This window comes from Emys orbicularis, chromosome 4, assembly GCF_028017835.1.
Source record: "Emys orbicularis isolate rEmyOrb1 chromosome 4, rEmyOrb1.hap1, whole genome shotgun sequence".
Taxonomy (NCBI): Eukaryota; Metazoa; Chordata; order Testudines; family Emydidae; genus Emys; species Emys orbicularis.
The window spans coordinates 14,069,243-14,092,332 of NC_088686.1; the positions used below are offsets into that span (position 1 = coordinate 14,069,243).

Consider the following 23,090-nt stretch of genomic DNA (forward strand, 5'->3'; position numbering starts at 1 on the left):
TGGCCCAAGACTGTGGATGAACTCCCACAGGAAATAACGAGCATCACAAACCTCCCCACCTTTTGCTCCAAGTGCAAGGTGTATTTCTTTGACCTTGCCTTCTCTAACATAAACATATAGCAGCAGGTGTATATATTATTTTTTTTAAATCCACAAAACACTTCACTGCACACACTTCTCCTCCTGGGGAAGAGGATGAGAGAACAAACACCTGACAAATGTTAGTCACGTTGCTTAATGCTCTAGTGGGAAGCACTCATCCTAGGGTCATGAGCACAGTACAAGAACCTAGAAAGAACAGAATAGAGGCACTTAAACATAAACTCCTTCCCATTATACAATATTACAATAACTGGCAACTCAGATATTCTCCTCTTTCACAAAAAGGACCCTCTGAATGTAAATCTCTGTTCTAGGACTACTTGTAGATTGATGTTGCTGATAACCCATTTTACCTGATGATGCTGTAGAATTATAATGTTAAGATGTTCCTCATATAATAATTAACAATATATTTGATATTATTATGCTTAGGTCTGTCTGGAATTAATTAGTAACGTTAAATACATTTTTGTTTTTCTTGTTTAATTGGTTAATTTACTTTGTTTAAAAATACATTTAAAAATATTTTAATAAAAAGATGGACCAACATTTACAAATGAAAATCACCTACTAAGGACAATTTTAAATGTGTAGTATACTATGTAAGGCTGACAATAGCTATATTCCTGTATATGTCTGAACACCCATTAACACACCCATACATTGAACATTTTTGTCTAGTCAATAGCAAAACAATCAACGCTCCTCTTGTAGTGACACCAAACTCTCGTCTTTGTTTCTTTCATACCTAAGGCCTGATCCACCTAACCCTTACTCATGGGATGAAAGACAGGCAGGAATCAATAGCTTAAGAAGTGCTGACTATGGCTGTTGACATCTTACATTTAGAAAGGTCAATAACAAGGTAAATTTAGAATAGCCACTAGCCTTCTTCTCTTCATCATTTAATTTCATAATGGGCTTAAGAAGTCTGCAGTATAAATTTGCAGAATTCTTAAATTTTAGGAAAACACTGTACCGATGTATGAAGCCAGTTACGAGTATACGATTTGTCAAATGGCTAAAACTGATTCTTTTTATGTCAATGTTATAATTTCATGATGTGGGCCTAGGAGGTTTGCATACATAGATACATTAGCTCTGTATGTAAAGATACTTGAATTGTGAATGTCACATCAATTAGATTTGTGGTTAGACACTACACTGATAAGTGCCTTACAAAAACCTATGGAGAGATGAACACATGGAGTCTTAATGAAGAATGGAGAATGATGGTCTTTAGTATGCTGCTTGTCTACTAAGAATTTTATACAATATTTGTCATGCGGATGGTAGATAGGCATAAAGAACATTAGAGTCAGCATATCCACTTTGGAGCTGAAAGAAAAGCATTGACAGGTCAAATGAAATTGATTGTTATGGATGGATAAAGTTGTTTCAAAGACCCCTCTCCATTCCATCTCCCACGAAATTACTGTTAGGACAGAGTTAAAGTTGTTTTGGTGTTGCACAGCCAAAAATGCCCAGTGTATAGATGTGTATTAATCAACAGTGTGTTACAGTTGGGCAAGAGCTATATAATTAACCTTAGCTGATGAATTCCAGAGTTTAATATTTGCAGTGATGAATAATATTTGAACTTACAAGTCACAACTTAACTGTTAGCTAACAAATGTTTTCTTTGGGAATGCCTATGTTTTTTGTAGTAGTAACTAATGTATCTGAAAATAGCAACAGTGATTTTTTAAAAATATAAATAACAGGATGGGGTAAGGAGACAGCAGGAGTATGTAGATCAGCAAGATGTCTCATTGGCCTCCCAATCTGTTTGTATCCATCTGTTGTCTTATCTTATTGTATGCACATTGTAGCAGTGACCAACTTTTGTTATGCAGTTTGTACAGTCTTTAGTACAGGTCTGCTCAGGCCTAATTTTAAAGCCTGACCCAGCCCCAGAACAGACTGGAGCACAGCTGACCCAAATTCCACCCAAGAGTATCAAGTTATTTTCAGATCTGACCTGACCCTGACACTTCCCCCCAAACCTGCCCCCCATACTCATGATATGTCTCTGGTCACCGCCTGTCCCTGGGGCTGGCGTGACAGCGCCTGCATGGCCCTTCCCTCCCCCCGTTGGCCATTGCTGTCACCTCACTGTGGAATGAGAGATGTTGTGACTCATTGGCAAGCTAACTCCGTAACGCACACAGCGCAGGCGGTGGCTAGCAAGAGCAGGGCACGCAATTGCCACCACACCGACCTCCTGGGCAGAAAGAGAAGATCAGAGCCAACCTGAGCCTGAGAGGATTGGGTTGTTTTCAGAGCTGGCCCAATCCCTGTAGTCAGGTTGCAATGCTCTAGTGCAGTGGTTCTCAAACTGTGGGTCAGGACCCCAAAATGGGTTGCGACCCTGTTTTAATGGGGTTGCCAGGGCTGACTTATACCCGCTGGAGTCCAGGGCTGAAGCCCAAGCCCCACCACTGGGTCAAAGCCCAAGGGCTTCAGCCCCAGGCAGCAGGGCTCAGGTTACAGCCCCCCCTGACTTGGGCTAAAGCCCTTGGGCTTCAGCTTTGCTCCCCCCAACCAGGGGCAGCGAGGCTCAGGCTTCCCCTCACCCCGGGGTGGCCTGGCTCGGGCAGGCTGAGGCTTCGGTCCCCCTTCCTGGGGTCATGCGGTAATTTTTGTTGTCCGAAGGGGGTCGCCGTGCAATGAAGTTTGAGAACCCCTGCTCTAGAGCCTAGCACAATGTGATCCTAACTCATGAGCGGGGCCCCAAGATGCTACCAGTAGGTCTATCAGTGCCTTAAGTGTGAGGCGGGAACAAACGTATATTTTAACGAAGCGTTAAGAGTGACCAGGGCTTGGTTGGGACGCCTGTTCAACGTCTGCAGTGAGCCTCAACGGACATTACGACTCAATAAGGTGAGGAGAAGGATTGGCAAAGGCAGGGCAGCAGGCAATGCCCACCACCCCCATCAAACCCCCCTCTCAGCCCACAGGTGTCCTTTGGGGGATCCAGCCCCCCAGCACGGGGCGAAGGCAGAGTCAGGCCCCTGCCCCTTGTGCCCAACATCAGCAGAGGAGCAGCAGAGCCCCGTGGCGACCCTACAAACACCGCCCGCGCGCAGGAGCCGTTGTTTGTACAGACCCAGCCGGGAACTAACCCCCCGGCCACGCTGCCGCCAACGTGCGGCGCGTGCAGCAGGCGGCCCCGGGCCGTTTCCCGCGGCAGGCAGGCAGGGCCGGTTCCCGGGACCGAGGGCTGCGTCAGGCGGGAAAATGGCGGCGGCTGTGAGTAGTAGTAGTGGTGGTGGTGGCGGCGGCGGCGGGGGGAGGGGGACGCAGCTCCCTCCGTCAGCGCGCGGGGCCGGGCGCCCGGGAGACCTGCAGCCAGCGCCGCCGCCGCGGAGAGAGCGAGAGCGGCCCCTGCTGCCGCCGCGTCTGAACCCCGCGCCCCCGCTTCGCTGCAGCGGCCTAGGCGGAGTGGGAGGGATTCCCCCGCCAGGCGGTGCCCGCCTCAGTTAGGTTCCCTGTGGAAACCAACGGGGGGGATTTGGGCCCGCGAGCCGCTGCTGGGGCTCCGACGCCGGGCAGCCCGCGCTGCCCCCAGGTACGCGGCTTCCCAAGGGGCGCTGGTCGGGCTGCGCTGCCCCCAGCCTGCTGCCCTCAGGGCTAAGCCCCGCAGGCGGCAGCCTGGAGCGCTCCCCACGCCCGGGTACCCTCAAATGAGCTGGGCGGGGAGTGAGGGAGGCTCTGAGCAGCTTGGGGTGTCAGGCTCGCCAGCCCCCCGAGTCTGAGCTGGGGTGTCCGGCCTCAATCTCCACTGGGGCCAAGCCCCAGGGCTGATTCCGGAGCCTGAAAGTGCCAGGGTTTGTGGGGGCTGTGTCCCTGGCTGGGTGGCTACTGCAGACCTTGGCAAGGCACCCGCTCCTGGATGAGGAACCTGTTGCGCTAGGTGCTGTACAAACGCAGAACAAAGAGACAGTGCCTTCCCCAAAGGATATTTGGGATGCTGCTGTGGGAGCTGAGAGGGGTGTGTGAACAGGGCCGGCTCCAGGTACCAGCGCAGCAAGCAGGTGCTTGGGGCGGCCAACGAAAGGGGCGGCACGTCCGGCTCTTCGGCGGCAATTCGGAGGTGGGTCCCTCAGTCCCTCTTGGAGAGAAGGACCTGCTGCCGAATTGCCGCTGAAGAATGAAGCGGCGGCGGTAGAGCTGCTGCCGAAGTGCCACCTATTGCGGATTTTTTTTCCCCGCCGCTTGGGGTAGCAAAAACGCTGGAGCCGGCCCTGGATGTGAATGCTGGTCCTAGGACTAAGGTGTTGATGTACCCCGGGCCTTGGACTTCAACTAAAACAAACTTGACCTTATCTTTCTTAGTTTTTAGTACAAAGGCTGTGCAATTTGTAGGTGACCCTTGATCTGACACGAGGTTTGTGTGTATGCAGATATGGAGCTGTAGTGTTAGATAACAGTCTTCCAAAATTGTCATGATCAGTTGCTAATCCAAGTACAAAATCTACTTCTGATTTTAGGGTTTTATATTGCCACCCCCTCATCATGATAGCTGAGCACCTTCTATGAACATTTCATAGCAGTAATTAAGTCCTTGGTGAACTTCATGAAGTCTCTCAGGATTAAAACTCTGCTTGGGGTAAGGGGGTGCTTATTTTTGTATTTATTTTATTTGTTTGTTTATGGTTGGTTGATCTTACTGACTGATAGTTTCATGTGTTGAGTATTGTGGCCTGGCTTGTACTAAGCAGGTAACTTTTAAATAACCTCAAAGCCTTATATGACATAATTTAAAAAATTAAAATTATACAAATATAATCCTATGTTTTGCTGTGAAATATTAGAAGTAGGCATTCATCCACCTCACCCTTTCAGCCTCTCCAAGAAATTTAAAGCTGCACTTAACGATCTAAGCCCTGAAGAGGAAGGATGGTCTCATACATAGGGCACTAGCTTGGGACTTGGGAGATTAGGGTTCATGTCCTGACTCCACCAATAACTTCCTATGTGACTTTGGTCAAGTCTCTTTGTGCCTCTGTTCTCCATCTGTAAAATAAGGATAACACATCTCTACCTCAGGGGGATATTGTGAGGATAAACACGTTAAAAGATTTAATGGTGTTCAGATACTATTGGGTAATGGGGATGATATAAGCAACTGAGAAATATAGGTGTAGAACTACCCTGGTTATGTCCAATTGTTGTTGTTTGTATTGTAGTAGTACCTAGGAGCCCATTGTGCTAGTACAAACGGAACAAAAAGCTGCAACCCCCCCCCAAGATCTTACAATCAAAGTATAAGACAAGGAGCAACAGATGGATATAGGTTGGGGGAGTACAAGGAAACAGTGAGACAATATTGAGCAGTATGATAGGCAGTGGTATTAGCACTTCAGTGGCCTACCTATTGTCAGTGTTTTTGTAGGCATCCCAGCAAAGGACACTAATGAGGTAGCTTTGCAGATATTTTGTGGGATGCTTCTCCCAGATGAGGGACAGCATGGAAGAAAACACAACTGTGCTTGTTTGACAGTTTAACAAATGACATCATGGGCTGATCAGAGGTGGAAGTTGATGCTTCAGTAATGAAAGAGAGAAAATAGGTAGGTTGGAGTTAGGCCATGAAGGGCTTTGAAAGTGAAGAAAGGTAGCTTATGTTTGATGTGACTGTTGTTACCCAGGCCAGCAGGGTAACCAGGCAATGTGGTCCGCCTAGAACTGTCCACATACTTTAGAAATGCAAACTAAGGGTAGATCCTGCAAACAGTTACTTTTGCTGGGACTCGTGCAGAGGTAACTATAAGTACATAAGCTCCTGTTTGAAGATTTGGCACCAATATATTTATCAATTCAGAGGTCAGAGATATTTAAGATTACATGGTTTCCCATATTTGTTGGGCTTAAGTCTCTGATTTCTCTTATAAATTTGTTTATTGTTTTTTTTATAGTGCCTTACAATGTTTCTGTTTTGCATTGCACTCAAGTAGGAGGACTGTGTTGTTTATACACATAGATTTTAAATTTTATGCAAGTATGTCTATTATTTATGCAGAACTTGTAGTGGAAATATGTTTATTTAACAAATAAAACATTGTTAAATATGTTTTATTGGTTAATATTTTGTTTATGGTTTAGCAAATATATACTTAGAAACAAGAATGCAGACTAAACTTGAAACAAATAATAACACTGTGGGAAAACAGTAAAATCACAGCTGCCAGGGAAACTTTATTTTAAAAAAAAAAGTAAAACTTTACCTTTGATTTATGTTTCCTTTAAAACTGAATTTCTCTCCTTTACATGCTCCCACAATTTTTCACATATCAAACTCTTTTTAACCTGGCACTGTTGCACACACAGCTTTAAAACATGCTATTTAATTTTATTTATAAAGTTCCAGTGGTTTCTGAGCAAGCTTAGGATGTCCTTTTTTTTTTTTTAATGTACTTTTTGAATCTTTTTACTAGGGTGTGTCCATATTGCATTTACAAACTGTAGAACTGTTTGTAATGAATGCCCTATCCAATATCTGTATGATTGGCAGTATTTTCACATTACATTTTAGTTGCTTTCAGACATGGTTGCTGTTTTCACCTCAGTTGCAAGAGAATGCAAGTAACACCACAACATGCAAAGTTACAACAGAAGAAAGAAATATACAGTACTATGTAGAGAGTGCTCTGTGTTATAAGGGCAGCAGATCAACAGTACCTCATGGCTCTACATTTTATTACTGAGTATTATGTATTGATTTAGCCTAATATCTTTTAGAGAAAATGCCAATTATTGGCCAGTAACACTAATTTAGAGTATCTTGGTGCCTCTCATTTCCATTATTTCTGACGGAATGTTGTGATGCCCAGTGTATGCTTGCAGACCATGTGACTGTTTCCTTGGTGAATGTAAACTGTACATTGTGCACTAAAGCACTTACAAGTACTGAATATAGTAGTGAGAGGATACGTCAGTGGCCTTAGCACATTTGTTTCTCACTACACCTGTAGTGCTGTTAAAAATGGGGTGCAGTTTACTTGTCAGATAGACGGTAACTAGTATAAAACACTTTCTGCATTAAATCGTCTAGCTACACCCACAGGTACCTTATTTAAAACAAAACTAGTGAGTCGCTACACAGTAGATTTTTCTGAGTCCTGTTCTCTATCCAGGCCCTCAGACTGAGTACTCCTGTCTGTTGCCTCTAGATCCTTGCTTCTGTGATCAGTAAGAGAGCAAAACATACATTTATATCATTACGTTTGTAGAGTACAAAGATACTCTCCATTAAGTTTCCCTACCCCTTGAGTAATAATTCCTTTTGGATGTCTACTTACATTCACAGTTGGCCCTGAAAAAATCCAAATGGAAGCAACAACCCTGTAAATGGTTTGCTGGACTTGCTCATTCATATAATTAACAAGCATATGCTGAATACATGTTGTGCCTGTTACAATTAGGTCTTCAATTTTTTTCTCCCGCATTGCAGATGGGGAAGTGGGTATGTCAGCCAATAGCATTCATTGTCTACTTATTAAATTTTCAAACAAGCACCTTGTGCGTTCTCCCATGCTGTCCCTCTCTGTTGCATGGAGCGCCCCATAAACATCTACAAAGCTACCTCATTGTACTCCTTAAAACTCTTGTTGTCAATGTTTTTGTAGGGATGGCAAACAATTAGGCTAGTGGTGTGCTGAGGCCACTGTCCATCATGCTGACCAATTTTGTCGCATTGTTTACTTGTACTTCCCCATCTGTCTCTTATCTTATACTTTGATTGCAAGCTCTTCGGGCAAGGGCCATCTTTTTGTTCTGTGTTTATGAAGTGCTGAGCACAACTGGGTCCTGGTCAATGAGTAGGGCTCCTAAGTATCAGGGTAACTGAAAAGGGCTTTGATGCCACTAACTATATATATATATATTTTTTTTACAATTAAGATGTTATATATATATATAACATCTTAATTGTAAAAAATATATATATTTATATATATATTTTACAATTAAGATGTTATATGTTTGATCTAGACCAGGGGTCGGCAACCTGCGGCATGCGTGCCAAAGGCGGCACGCGTGCTGATTTTTAGTGGCACGCTGCTACCAGCCAGGGTCCTGGCTGCCGGCCCCACTAAGCCCGCTGCCGGCTTGGATTACGGAACCCCAGACCAGCAGCGGGATGAGCGTCTCAGCCCTCTGCCGGTCTGGGGTCCCAGCCGCCGGCCCTCCTCAGCCCGCTGCTGGCCTGGATGGACGGAACCCGAGCTGGCAGCGGGTTGAGCAGAGCCGGCGGCCGGGACCCTGGCTGGCAGGGTCTGGTGGACAGAACCCCAGACCGGCAGCAGGATGAGCGGCTCAGCCCGCTGCCGGTCTGGGGTTCCATCTGCTGCCTGCACTGCTGGTCTGGCATGCGAAACCTTAAACTGGCAAGCGAAACCTTAAATTAATGAAGACTTGGCACACCACTTCCCAAAGGTTGCCGACCCCGATCTAGACAGCCCTAATTTTACAAGGAACTCGATGTGGAACCTCTGTACGCACGTGGGTCCTCACTGAAATCGATGGGGTTCCTCCTGGACATGGGTGGCCTCCAAGTTGGAAGTCCTTGGGGGATCGAGGCTTAAATCATAAGTTGGAATTGGGCTAGATGTAAATTTCAATTCTAGACAAGTGCTCTGTCGTGAGGGTAAACAATTCATTTTATTAACTCCAAAGAGTAGAGGCCATGTTAAATTAGCCCCATAATTCTTCACATAAGTTCTGCAATGGTCAGTATATTCTGTATTTTAAAATATGTTGTAATTTTTTCCCCATTTTAACAGTTTACTTATAGTCCTTAGAGTTCAGTGTATTCTGCAAATAGGATAGAAGATGTCTACTGAAATTAACAACATGAGAATTCCATATGATTTTACAAATGAAAACAGTACAAAACAATTATCTTTATTGCCTACTTGTGAAGTTTTGAATGTGGCATTTAGTAACACTACCTTATTTTTCTTTATCTGCTGTTGTTCTACAGGGAAGATGGGACACATCCAAGATTCCTGAGTAATAAGAATGGGTCCAGATGTACCTCTCCTGAATGATTACAAACAGGAGTTCTTCTTGAAGCGCTTTCCACAGACTGTTTTGGGTGGTCCCCGATTTAAATTGGGCTATTGTGCGCCTCCTTACATATATGTGAATCAGATCATTCTTTTCCTGACACCATGGGTTTTGGGAGGAGTAGGAACACTTTTGTATCAGTTAGACATTATGAAAGACTATTACACTGCAGCACTTTCAGGAGGACTGATGCTTGTTACAGCACTTATTCTCCAGATGACAAATCTGTATGCAAGACAGAAAACAGTGACAGTAGAAAGAATGCAAATTCAGAATACCCTAAGGGATGAAGATGAGTATGAATTTTCCAGCTGTGTGGGTTCAGAGACAGTTAAATTTATTATTCCAGGCAAGAAATATATAGTCAACACTGTTTTTCATTCCTTTCTTGCTGGGGTAATGTGTGGGTTGGGAACTTGGTATTTGCTGCCAAACAGAATAACCTTGCTGTATAGTAACATTGGAGGAACTGTTGTGATCTTTGTGTTTGGATGGGTAACTATTTGTATAGGAGAATATTCTTTAATCATAAACACAGCTACAGAGACAGCTACTTTTCAAGCACTGGATACTTATGAAATTACTGCTCTGATGAGACCATTCTATATTTTTGTCTTTATTGCAGTGGATCTTGCACACAGGTAAACTTCTATAATGTTTATATAACTGTAATGTTGGCTTATGTATGCAGTTTGTTGGTAGATGCTATGAAATAACTTTCCTGAAAGATTTTCTATTAGAGATGTCAGTCAGTTGGAAAAATATACACTAGAACTTAATGCTTTTATTTTGCCTTTATAGAAAATTAAGAACTTAATAGCTTTCAAGAAAAGTTAGGTGGGAGACTGAGAAGTTATAAGGTTAGCATAGTTAAAATGGTCACCCTCAGTCTTAAATTCAGTACTATTGGAAGTAACTGTTTGCCTCACTGTCCTTTTAAGGATCAGTTATCAAGCAATATATTTTTACAGCTTTTAAATGTCTTAAAATAATGTATACAAAATATAGTACTTTTAAATTAGAGAGAGGCCTGATTTGGAATTATAGATCCAAACACTGAACTTCAGAAACATTTAGATCTGGATTCGAACTTTGGGCTTCTAGTTGTTGTCAGTCTGATAATGTCCAGGCATTAATTTAAGTATATTTAAAAAAAAAACCCAAAACACAAAAATAAAGTCTGACTGTATTCTGACATTTGAATATGGGATACATAACTTTTATACTTCTGGATTTATCGTGTGTGTTAAACTTGAACTGTATCTATACATACAGTATCTTCCTTTCATAGGAGTCAAATACATTTCCTTTTTCATCCAGGTTTACTGTTAACATACCAGTTTTAGAACAGACAAACCAGATTTTGCACATCATATTTCTGTTTTTGCCATTTTTATGGGCATTGGGGATTCTGCCCCCACTTGATGCACTTTTTCTATGGGGAATGGAACAAGTGTTGGAGTTTGGCCTAGGAGGTTCACCCATGTCAAGTAATACAAGGTAAATTTTATTGACATAATGATCAAATATAACATTGTAGTTTATAACCTATTTTCTTTTCATTCAAATCTTTTTTTTTTTTTTTTTTTTCATTTTCAGGTTGTTAGTAATGTTTCTCATTTCTGCTGGAACAGCTATAGCGTCATATTTCATTCCCAGCACTGTTGGTGTGGTCCTCTTCATGACTGGATTTGGGTTCATACTCAGTCTTAACCTAAGTGAGATTGGTCTAGCCTTCAAGCACACCATGATCAGCCATTTAGCTTCCAACAAGTCTAAGTCCAGTGGTCCTAGGATACACTTTGTGTGGAGGGAATTCTTTTTCTATTTGACTGTCTTGACATTGGCTCTCATAGAAGCCAGCTTGCTGCATCACTTTGCTGGTTTTTCAGCATTTTCCAAAGCCAGTCCCCAGGCTATAGTGAGTTACATTCTGATCATATTACTTATAGTTATGTGGATTCTTAGAGAGATTCAGGGAGTGTACTTGTTTGGAATCTTCCGAAACCCTTTTTATCCAAAGGATGTCAGGACTGTGACTGTGTTCATGGAGACGCAAAGAAGGCTTATGAAAGTTGGTGTTGTCAGAAGGATTTTACTAACACTAGGTAGGAATTCCTTCTATATACTATGTGTAAGATGATTAAAACATGGCAATATCATTTCTCTGTGTGAGTTAAAATGTATGTGCTAAGAAGATTTAAATGGCTTAAAGTTTTCATTGAAGTTTTACTTTTAGCCTTGTATGCACAATTAATGGATTCAGATTTTCAGAAGTGACTAGTGATCTAGGGTGCATGAATTTTAGGGTGCTCAATTTGAGGGACTGACTTTCAGAGTGTGGGTGCTCCATGCTTTCTGAAAACCAGCACCCTTTAAGGAGTGTAGATTTGGAACCCAAAAATCACTGGTCACTTTTTTGAAAATCTTTGCTGTAACTTTGATAAAATAGTTCTAAAAGAAAACTGTTTTGACCCTGGAAGTCAGTCAAAATATTTGTTCCTTGCAACTTCCTAATTAAAGGTCTAATCCTACTTCCATTGAAGTCGATAGCACATTTTCCACTCTCTTCTATGGAACCAAAATTTGGCCCAGATTGAGTTTGTTTGTGTTGATCTACCAGTTTTGGGACATAATCCTGCAGTGCTTATTCACATGTTTCACTCATTTGAGTATTCCCATTAACTTCAGAGAGACTGATCACAAGTTAAGCATGGGCGTAAGCGCTTGCAGGAATGGGCCCTTTGTGTTAAAATGCCACCTAATTTTAACCTTTTTTTTTTTTGAGGGGGAGAGGGAAGTTCACGAAAAAAATTACTGGTTTAGTGGTGGCAATTCCCATTCACAAACTAAGATTTCCATTCTGCAGTGAGCTCACTGCAGGATCTGGAGCCAATTTATGGACTTTGGTAGACATTGCAAAGAAAAAACATTGATGTTTCTCTCGTGTTTTCTTTTTTTTTTTTTAATTGCAGTGTCTCCATTTGCTATGATAGCATTTCTTTCATTAGACAGTTCCCTACAAAGTCTTCATTCTGTATCTATTTGCATTGGATTCACAAGAACCTTTAGAATGGTAATTTTTAAATTTTTCTGATTTGTTACCTTGTCGAAGAAATTTTTTCCAAAAGAAATAAGAAGTGACTTGGAAGAAATACTCCAGGTCAAGAAGAGGGAGAAAGGGCAGATGCTTGGTACAACAAATAATCAGTTTCTGTTTTAGGTTTGGCAAAATACAGAGAATGCCCTGTTGGAGATGGTGATTGTATCGATAGTGCAGATGTTGCTATTTAATACAGATGTGTGGTGGAACAGAAGCCTTGATACAGGAATCAGACTCTTACTGGTAAACCTAATTTTAATTTTGATTAAGCAGCTAGCTATTGCATCCTATTCTTTTCTTGCCCACTTCTTCCAAAATTAGGGCTCAGGGCTTATGGCTATGGAGACTGAAACTCTGTAGACCTGGATTTTCTCTTGGTTTAATAATTAATGTTAAGTGTACTAAATAAAACTATGTAAACCTGAAAGAGCTCTAGCAATGCTGAATGTGACCTGATACCTAAGAAAAATATTTGATTATTGTATGTATCTCAACAGGCTGGTGTCATTCGGGATCGATTACTTCAGTTGATCTCAAAACTGCAGTTTGCTGTAGCTGTTCTCTTGACATCATGGACAGAGAAAAAGCAACGTCGGAAATCTACTGCCACCTTAATAACACTCAACATTGTTTTCTTCCCAATTGTATTGGCCTTCATAGCTGTCTCTGCACTACTTTCTTCCCCCATGCTGCCGCTCTTCACTCTACCAATATTTTTGATTGGGTTTCCTAGACCTATCCGAAGCTGGCCTGGACCTGTGGGTGCAACAGCATGTGTTTGTTCAGATACCATGTACTACCAGCAGGTGGTTCCGAGTCTGGCCGCTGCACTGCAGTCTGCACTAGCATCTGGTAGTCTAGGTAGGTAAACTGTAGCTGTATAAAATAATTTGCAGATAATATAGTTAAATGCTTTAATCTGTGTAGCCTCTATTGGAGAACATTGTGATTTGCAACCTCTACGTTAAATAAATGCGCTTACTACCTAGATTAAAACTTACAGTGCAGTGTTTCAGGGCTTATTCAGCTAAGAAAAAAATGGGTGGTTTCTGACCTTGCTGTATTCTCTTAATAGAGAATGCTATGATTTAATACAATGATACAGTGGTGGCAAAACTATGTTGCACTTGGCATTCCTTATATTGAACAAGAGAGGATGTCTTTCTAAAAGATCTATCTAGGCTTAACTGAAATCTATGGGCTTAATCTATGAACCACTTGGTAAAATTCTGTGGCCTATGTTATGTAGGAAATGAGGCTAGAGGATCATAATGGTCCCTTCTAGCCTTACAATTTTACGAAAGATTGTGGCATGTATTTATTTATTTGTAATGATACTAAAAGAAAACAAAAACCAAGATTTTTGTTCTCCGCCAAACATAATTGCTGAAATTGCAAGAAATTCTTTTGAGAAACACTTGGCACACATAACCAGAATAATCAAGAGCATGTTGCCCCACTGATAAGTTATTAGTATTTAATTTTGCTGTCTTACATTAATGGCTAGTAAGGGAGGCATCTTAACATTCAAAGGTAATTGAATCTAACTTAATTCACTCTTTCTCGGAGGAAGAGATAAATGCAGAAACTTTTGTCAACGGCCCTATGCGATGGTTTTGGTATGAGGGCTGAAGAGACTTGAAGTAATTATTGGAAGCTTCCCCACAAAAGGAGAATCCCCACTCCCAGTTCACTCAGCCAGTAAATAAGAGAACATCTTCCTTATTGCTACTATGAAAGTGCAGTGTTGTGGCACTCATGCCTCAGATTCAATATTTTTTTTAAAAATAGAAAAAATTACGTGCTTTTTAAAGGGATAATCTTTGAATGGATATCTCCAGGCAAGAGATCATGTCAGGATCTCAGATCATTTAAACATGAAGCGACAATGCTCTATGTGCCACTATTTTAATTTAAAATAAAAGTCTAAACTACAGAGAGGATTTTTAGTAGCTTTGACAGCCCAAATTTTAAAATAATCTTTGCAAAAATGGTAGCAAGAAAGTGCACTTTATTAGCACAGTGGAATATAAGGTTATTTTTAATTTTAACTATAACCTAATGGCTGGTTTTACTGATTTGTATTTTACAACATTCTGAAACTAAAATTCACTGTACAAGTCAAAGATGATTTGAACGTGAGTGAGGATGCAAATGAGCAATGTACTGGCAGCAAACAAGCATTGTCCTGTTTTGGAATATCACAGATGTGTTGGAGAAGTGACAGCTGACTGTAATCTAAGGCCTGAATTAAGGAAATCAGTTAGATAGCAAGTTTACCATCATCCTCTTAGATCTAAACAGAGAGTAGAGGAAAGCAATGTGATGTTTCTGTGGGAGGGAGAGCAATCTACTGGCTAAAGCAGTGAGCTTGATTTCAGGACTTTTAAGTGCTAGCATTGCCACTAACTTGACATGTGCAAGTCATTTATGTCTTAATTTTCAAATGCCTACTAATTTTGGTTTCCTCAGGTTTTTTTGTGGTTCCCAATTTGATATCTAGGGCCTGATTTTTCTTCCTAGTGGTGCTGAGGAACAGCAAATTCCATTGGAGCTGTGGGTGCTTAGTACCTCTGAAAATTAGTCTGTTAGAGTTTCATGTGGGACATCCAAAAATGGGTACACTTGCAAAATATAGGCCTTAACATCTGCTTAAGCAGCTGTAAAGCAGGCATGATAATACCTCACAGGTGGATTGAGGTTTAATTGATATTTATAAAGCATTTTGAGATCCTTAAATAAAAATGCCATAGAAGCACAGCTTATTGTTATTAAAACTATAATAAATCAGTGTTTGGGGACTGTGGTGACAGGCACTTTAGAAAAGTCTTAAATAGATAAAGGATGACTTACGCATTCCCAAACTCTCTTACGAATCAGGTAATTTAGACAAAAATGCAATTGTCTTGCAGAAGTTTTTCCCTTCCAACTGAGTAAGTAATGATCAACTATGGAGGTGGTGTATTACAAAAGCATGTCTTAATGGTTCTTGGATGCAGGTTTATTAATTTAGAAATTGGGAGCCCATGTATGAAGTCTTATTCGGTTATAGTTCTCTTCTTCACTTTCCGCTAACAAAAATATGATGTACGACAGTGATTAGAGACTCATAGCGATGAGGGCTAATATAGGGTCTGTTGGCTGGAAGACTGTTCTTTTTTAACATTTTTAATTGGGTATATTCCGCAGTCATACACGTGTGGAACTCCAGTTGATATCCGTGGGTGTGCTATGCGGGGAAGGACTGCCAAAAAGAACTCTTTTAAATGTTTAGTTATTCTGTTGAACAGTGCTCCTTGAATTACACAATTTTGTTTCTTCCTCCTCCTCTTCCCTGCAGCCTGACCCTCTGCTGCTGGGGGAGTCTCTGAATTCCCTTTTGTGTACACATTGATTTTGCACAAAAGCAAGAAATCATAGGAGCTTTCTATTGGCTGAGAAATGTTGGCTATGACTCCTTCCAGAGCTCATTGCTGCTGCAAAAAAACATTGTGAATTAATGAAAAAAGTTGAAAGGCATGCCTTCCTCTGTCTAATCTTCAGGATCATCAGCCTTGCTGATACAGGGAGTAATAGAAGAAACATGATCCTATATTTTAAGAAGTCTGCCCCCTTTCCTGTATTTCTCTCTCATCTCATTCCCACCTTCCTTTTGGAGTATTTTAAGTACCTTGCACTCCTTTGCTGTTTCTCACTTATTTTATCTGTGGCTCCCTCTGTCTTCATGCCCCACAGTTCTGTTTCTTGCTGTGCCCGAGACTCAACTGTGTGATCCTGGACCAAGCCACTTACTTCATTTGCCTGTTGTAAAGAGGTTAACATCTCATAAGGTTGTCATGAAGCTGAATTAATGTTTGGAAAGCACTTTGAGATGCTCTGCTGAACGGTTCTATAGACGTGCATTGTAGTAGTATTATACAGCTTATGTATATACGTAACCCTGTAGGCAAGAAAATTAACTTGGTTTCCACTAAGTTTTCCCAGCTTGCCTCATCATTTCTATTTACACTACCTAAGTGTTTCAGAATGTACTGTAGTCATTGTTCTGGACACAGTATTTGGATCCAGATTTGCACCTTACTTGCTTTGGTTTCTATTCTTGACCTGACACAAGGTAGTTTAATATAAGCAGCAGTCCATAATCTAACTAAAGTTGTGGACGCTAATGCACAAAGGCTCAATCTATACCGAAGAAAGTATGGCAAAAAGCAGTGCTTGGAAAGCTCTCTGTGTACACAAATTCACCAAATATTTCAAGATGTTTTACAAGTTCTGGTTGTAACATCGAGGAATAGGTCTCCAGCTCAACCAGTGTAGTCTACGGTAGTTTCTTCATATTGCAAGAGGAAACCACAAGCATTGCAGCTGCCCTAGTTCTGCTGGCCATTCTAACCCCATTCCACAAGGCAATGCCTCATACTGGCAAATTGCCCCAAAGCTCCAGCTAGTAACGGTTGCGGGCACTATGGGATATGTACATCAAGAAGCCAGGAATTCACTGAAGCAACACCTGTGCTGTGCTTGGCCAACCCAAACTGGTTCTGGCAGGATCATTGTTGCTGTGTAAATGTGCTCGGCTGTTGCAAGGACATCACAGGCCACAAACTATTTCATACAAGAGCGTCTTTGCAATGGTTTCCTCAATGTACAGAAGAAACCTTAATCAACAGAATCCAACAGTAAACGTTAACTTTTTCTGCATCTTTTTTAGGTCTGTCTTTACCTGGATCACACTACTTGTGCCGTTTTCAGGACAGACTGATTTGGATATTAGTACTAGAAAGAGGCTTCACATACTGCTGTGTTAATATTAAGGTGAATATTTACTGAAAACTTACCTAGTCATGTTTTGGAAACACACACATTTGTTTTTGTGTAACTTCCTGTAATAGCACAAATAACACATTACATAAGGTTTATATATTCTGGGTGTGTAGCTAATTTAGTTTTGCAACTGATAGGATCTTTTGTGTTGCACCATTAAGTCCGTAATAATACATTTGAAACAATCTGAAGCACATAAGCAAGTTATGACATAGAAGAAGTTGGGGGGGGGGGGGGACTACTAGATTAGCAAGTACAGAAGTACTGTGTCACTCGTCCTGTGGCTCAAGACATTTTTTGTAAAAACAACCGTATACGGTTGATCTGTAAGGGGCAAAGGTAACATGGCAAATAAAATGCAAGGTTCTAAAGAAAATTCAGATTTATCCTGTCTGTATTTAACGTCTGTAGTCAATCTTAGATTGTACGATGGGTGCTATATAAAAAAAAAAAATCTTAGCTTCATTGGTGCCAGAAATATTAGAAATGGAAGTGTGTCTTCAATTGCTGGGAATAATTTTTAATACAAGAAAATAGCATTTGTTAGCATTGCTTATTCGGCCAAAGAGCAAAGATGACTTGTTTCCATTTGTGCTATAGGGGCTAGAATTGCAGGAAACTTCCTGCCACACTGCTGAAGCACACAGAGTGGATGAAGTTTTTGAAATGGCCTTTGAACACCAGGAGCATGCAGAGACTTTCTCTCTCAATCATCATTTTGGAAACATTTTAACCCCTTGTACTGCCCTACCTGTGAGACTGTATTCTGATGCCAGGAATGTCTTGTCTGGAATCATTGATTCACATGAGAACTTAAAGCAACTGAAAGATGATTTCCTTAAAGTGCTTGTATGGATACTTGTCCAGTATTGCTATAAAAAATCAAAAATGTGCGAGAAGCTGGACAAAACAACCAAGAACAAAGAAGGGTCATTTCCATTAACCCAGCCCAAAGCATTTGACAATGCAGTAGAAAAACCCAGGCCCATAAAGGATGAAGATAGCTTTAGTGTAGATACAATTGCGGATTGGACCGATGATAGTGATCTTTTTGATCTTGACCCCAGCAGAACAAGAGAAAGAAAAGAAACCAAGCCATTGGAAGCTGCACCAAGAACACTTTTGTCTGTTCCAGGATCAGTAGAAATGGAGAGTGCAGTTGGTGCTCTGCAAGAGACAGCACCTGAAGATAAACTCTACAAAGCTGTTGTGCTTGGACTCCCTGCTGTAGACAAAGGAAAGAAGCAGGAAGTTGTAAGCTTACCTTTAGTTGAATTTAGCTGCTCCTACTCTGAGTTGCTAAGCATACCTGAAGAGTGGAGAACTGCACCCATACCTACTTCCAAACTCAATGAGATGAGGCAGAGGTTTCCAGAAGCCTGGTACCATTTTGTTTTGAGTCAACTGGATTTTTTTCATTTGAAAGAAAAACCTTCCAATTTACTTGAAGACATTACTAAAGACAAAGCTTTGAAAGAGTTGTACGTCCATGGTGTATTGTCTTGTTGTTTTGGTTTGTTTGGACTAGACAATACAGTTCCTGCTCCTAGTCATGTATTTAGAGCGTACACTGGTGGCATTCCCTGGTGTGTTGGTTTGGATTGGCTAACTGGAAAACCAGAGCTGTTCCAACTAGCACTGAAAGCATTCAGGTAAAAAGCCATGCGTATTATAAAACATAGCATAACGCTGTCGGAAGAGAGCATTTGTGCTTTCAGAGTTGGCTTTAAACTATATGTAGTGAAGAGATATTTGCTATCTAAATGACAGTAAGTCACCATATTCATTGCCAAATAGTATAGCAAATTAGTTCTGAAATTAAATATTTTGCATTTTCCATGATCAATCCATAGTGCCAATGTTTGAGCTAACTGAAACAACTATAACAACCTGTAAGTAGGTTATCATAGCTACATTGCTTTTGATAACTGCTTTGTCCCTCTCTCTGAAGTGTATACTTACTCTAGGCATTCTGTTATGCATCTTTCAGATATACGTTTAAGCTCATGGTTGACAAAGCAAGCCTGGGTCCAGTAGAGAACTTCAAAGAGCTGATTAACTATCTGGAAGAATATGAAAGTGACTGGTACATTGGTTTAGTATCAGATATTGAGTGGCAACAAGCAGTTTTACAGGAAAAGCCGTATCTTTTTTCTTTGGGACATGATCCTAACATGGTAAGGGGAGGGGAAAAAAATGCTAGCAAGCAACATTAATGTATTTTTTTCCACTGCTCATTATTTTAATGTGTGTCTTACTTCCAAGCCTTTACAGAGAACTTTACATCCAAAGAACAAGTGAATGCTTGACAAAATTTGGCATTAGTACTGCTGGAAATTGCTAGACAGCTGTTCTGCAAACGCAGCAGCATTTGTTAACTATGACATGGGATATTCAAGCATTCAGCCATTAAAGATTCAACAGTTCTAGTTAATTATATGCAACAGCATAGTCTAGAGGCCTATACGCCTTTCATCTTACACTAAATATTGGGAAGGGACCAGTGCATGTGACATTATTTGGTTCAAGGAACTGCAGTGTTGAAAGTCTCACTTGTTAAATTGCAGTCTCCACAGTTTCACCTGTTGAAATTATGGAAGAGGCAGTTTTAAAAAGACAGTACCCAGAATGATGCTAACTATTCCCTTTCTGCTCTGTAACTGAAACATTTATCTTTGTCTGATTCTATTAGATAGTGTACTGAAAATTAAATGTTTTTTCTTTCAAAGGGAGTTTACACCGGCAGAGTGCTTACCCTTCAGGAATTGTTAGTGCAGGTTGGGAAGCTCAACAATGAAGCTGTCCGAGGTCAATGGGCAAATCTTTCATGGGAGCTGCTGTATGCTACCAATGATGATGAAGAACGCTACAGTATACAAGCTCACCCAGTCCTTCTGAGAAACCTTACTGTGCAAGCAGCAGACCCACCGCTTGGCTACCCTGTTTATTCATCTGCATCTCTCCATGTGCCTTTGTTGTAGGCTGTTGATTTGTAAGGTGTTTTTTTTGTATTTCCTATCTGTAAGTAGGAAACAAAGCACTAATGCTGCATTTGTATAACTAGAAATATGAAGATTTTATTGAGTGGCATTGGATGGCAGTTGCCAAACCAAGGAAACCTAATTTGCACAGAAAAGGTGCTAGCTGGAGGCAAGAACTTTAGAAGCTGTTTTTTCACTGCTGGAACTACCCAAACCCCTTTCCCTGTGTGGCTGCCACACGTCTTGATTTCCACTTCAGAGAAGAGAGACTTAGCTCTGGCCACTAACTGTTGTTGGTGCTTTTTTTTTTTAAATAGCTTGACAGGTGACTTGCATTCGTAGGCAGGTTACAGCTCATTGTAGTATAGTGAACTGTAGAGTTGGTAACCAAAGTGTACATATGAATATTTATATGAAATTTTTATTCTGATCATTTTATATATTGATGTATTTTGATTTTTTTAGAACTTGTTAAAATTATTTGAAGTTATACATTATATTTAATGTGTATTACCAGCTGCCCTTTCACAAAGGAAGCCTTGGAGTGTTTCTATAGAAGTGCACACTAGCTACTACAGGCTTTCCCCTCCTCCAGTGTAAACAAACCATTATAGAGGCTGTATGTAGGCAGGGGGGTAGTTCAGGATGCAGGTGGGCTCCCCCTTGCAGTCTTCCTGCAGTTCCCTCCCAATTCCACCCCCAGCTTTTGCCCCATGGAGGGCAACAGGGCACTGGACTTCAGCTGGACAATCTAGGTGTGTAAAGCTATTACACTTGAACCTGTTTGACTGCCCAAGCCCTTCAGCAGGGCAGTCAGACTCCTCCACTTTCCTATGTACTAATAGGAAGGAGATCTTCTAGCAGGAGGTAGAGTCCTTGCTGACTTGGTGTCCAAGACAGCTGAGACATTTAGAACTATTGACCCTGACTACCTGAGCAGAACTCTACTAAAAGGAGAGAGGGCTCAGTTGACAATTACTTCTCCCCTATGTAGAGAGGGGAAGTGCCTTCCCCTAACCAATGCAGGGCTAAGGGGAAAGCCACAAGCCTGCTGCATCCCCTCCCATCCAAACTGATCAGATGTGTGCACAAGTTATCCAGCCCCAGTGCTGCCCTTCTAGAGTAGCCCTCACAAGCAATAAACACTCTTTTCCCCCTTCATAGGCTTGGTTGATATTGGTCCTGAATGTCAGCCTAGGGTGCAACCAGCTTATGGGACATGGGGCTTTCAGGCTCCAGGAAGGGAAGAATCTGGGCTGGTGGGTGGGGTCTGTAAGGTGTGAGAATGGTGGAAATAGGATCAAGTAGTTTATGATTCGTAGCTACCCTCCAAATACAGGGTAAACTCATGGCAGCAGAAAGATCACGATAGGGTTCCTGTCCTCCTACCATTGTTTTTATAAACCTAAAGAATGAATTTATAGAAGGCCCTGCAACAGTAAAGCAGATATGTTTAGAGACATGCTTTTATTCAAAAAATGTTCTTACAATCACATTAAGTTGCATTTGTCAGGTTACATGATAGCAAAAAAGTAAGGAATTAAAAAAATAAAGGCCTTAACTTGCAAAGATTAATAGAGGACAGAACACGCCTCCTGCTACAGCTACTACTTTGCTTTAGTGGGGTTTTGTGCAGGTTTCTCTTCAAGCTTTCTTCTTTTGAGAGTAGGAGATATCAGCATCCTGTAATAATGAGAACACAACACCTTTTAAGCAATGTTTTCCTCCATTTTCTATTTCATTTAGATTTGGAAATCCTTCACACAAGATGGAGTTAAAAAAAAATAATCTCATTCTACTTGTATTTGTATTGTCAGCATCTGATCACATACTGTTGTGCAGGAGGACAGCTTTAAGTGTGCACATGAAACTTTTGCTGCTTGATTTTAGAGTGCTTAACCTTTTGCATAATATAGGTTTTTCTACCTAAAATGAGGCTTTTGTCTCAGACACAGCTTTAAGTATGTGACATAAGCAATACTTGCAAGGAAGTGAGAGATTCTCAGCCTGTCTGAATTCCAAATATATTGCTCAAGTCACTTTAAATATTATAGTAGTGACAGAGCATAGTGCAGGCCAGGTCTATAGCAGCTGCTCAGTATCCAGCTCTGAACCTACATTTGTGCACTGCAGACTAGATATATTTGAGGTGAAATGTTTTGTCATAAGCTTACTCACTTCACTGTTCTGCTTGAACAGCAATAACCCATGGAGCTGTATATGCTTGTGTAGTGTCCAAATGTGGTACCAAGCAGGGAGGAAGATGAACAGCAGACCCAGAATGCAGCCTACATTGAGAACTAAAGTCTCTCTACTAAGAGATGAAAGGATATACAGAAACACCCTGTTAGGTATGGCTTACCACTCCACTCTTGAAGTTTTGTATTCTTATTTTGCCCATCTTGTTCATAAGCCACCATGCCCAGGTGGGTGCATATTGCCAAAGGTAGCAGACTGCTAGATATGGGTGATCACTGATCCAGGCTTCTTTCAGATCATTTACCATGCTGACCAATGTAAGCCGAACGCAGCGATCAGTTGGCATTTTGTGTGACTGATCACCGGTGTTATCTAGTGACTGGGGAAAAAAAGAGGAATGACGAAATGCTACAGAACTTTTGCCTAGAGAAAAATTACTTCATTCCCCCATCTTTGGATTTCCTGTGTACCCATCATCAGAGCATTTAGAGCATACATAATTCAAAACAAAATGTCTGCCTCAATGCCGTTCTCCCTTCTTCCCTCATTTATGCTGCATCCTTAAGGGGGAGTTATACTTTGTTTTTAAATGGATCACAGCTCATTGCATATGTATCCCTAAGAATAATAAAATACAGGTCTCTTATGGCCTCTGGCAAAGTAGGCTGGCCAGAGGACTGGTCTCTATTTATTTTATATGAACAGTGTAGGACTTGGGGTAAATGAAGCCTATATAATACACCTGGGCCCAAAGCCCACCCAAGCAACTAGATGTGTGTGCTAAGGAGAAGTCATTTTCCTCCAAAGGC

At 41.3% G+C, this 23,090-nt stretch overlaps 2 protein-coding genes across 2 annotated transcripts in view; one reads left to right on the forward strand and one right to left on the reverse strand.

The window, feature by feature from the left end:
• The first annotated feature begins 9,126 nt into the window (after window positions 1–9,126).
• On the forward strand, window positions 9,127–20,191 carry PCNX4 (pecanex 4). Its single transcript, XM_065403886.1, has 10 exons — window positions 9,127–9,815; window positions 10,495–10,674; window positions 10,774–11,282; window positions 12,150–12,250; window positions 12,398–12,520; window positions 12,775–13,138; window positions 16,989–17,092; window positions 17,702–18,753; window positions 19,092–19,278; window positions 19,831–20,191. The coding sequence occupies exons 1-10, from the start codon at window positions 9,127–9,129 to the stop codon at window positions 20,080–20,082; spliced, it is 3,561 nt and encodes a 1,186-aa protein (XP_065259958.1). The 3' UTR covers window positions 20,083–20,191.
• Window positions 20,192–21,530: 1,339 nt separating this feature from the next.
• Window positions 21,531–23,090, reverse strand: part of DHRS7 (dehydrogenase/reductase 7) — a 34,331-nt gene continuing 32,771 nt past the window's right edge. Inside the window, exons 6-7 of the mRNA XM_065403080.1 lie at window positions 22,445–22,660; window positions 21,531–21,765 (exon numbers count right to left, since the gene is read on the reverse strand). Of these exons, the coding sequence (XP_065259152.1) occupies window positions 21,727–21,765; window positions 22,445–22,660 (255 nt within the window). The 3' untranslated portion in view covers window positions 21,531–21,726. The remainder of the gene's footprint in view (window positions 21,766–22,444; window positions 22,661–23,090) is intronic.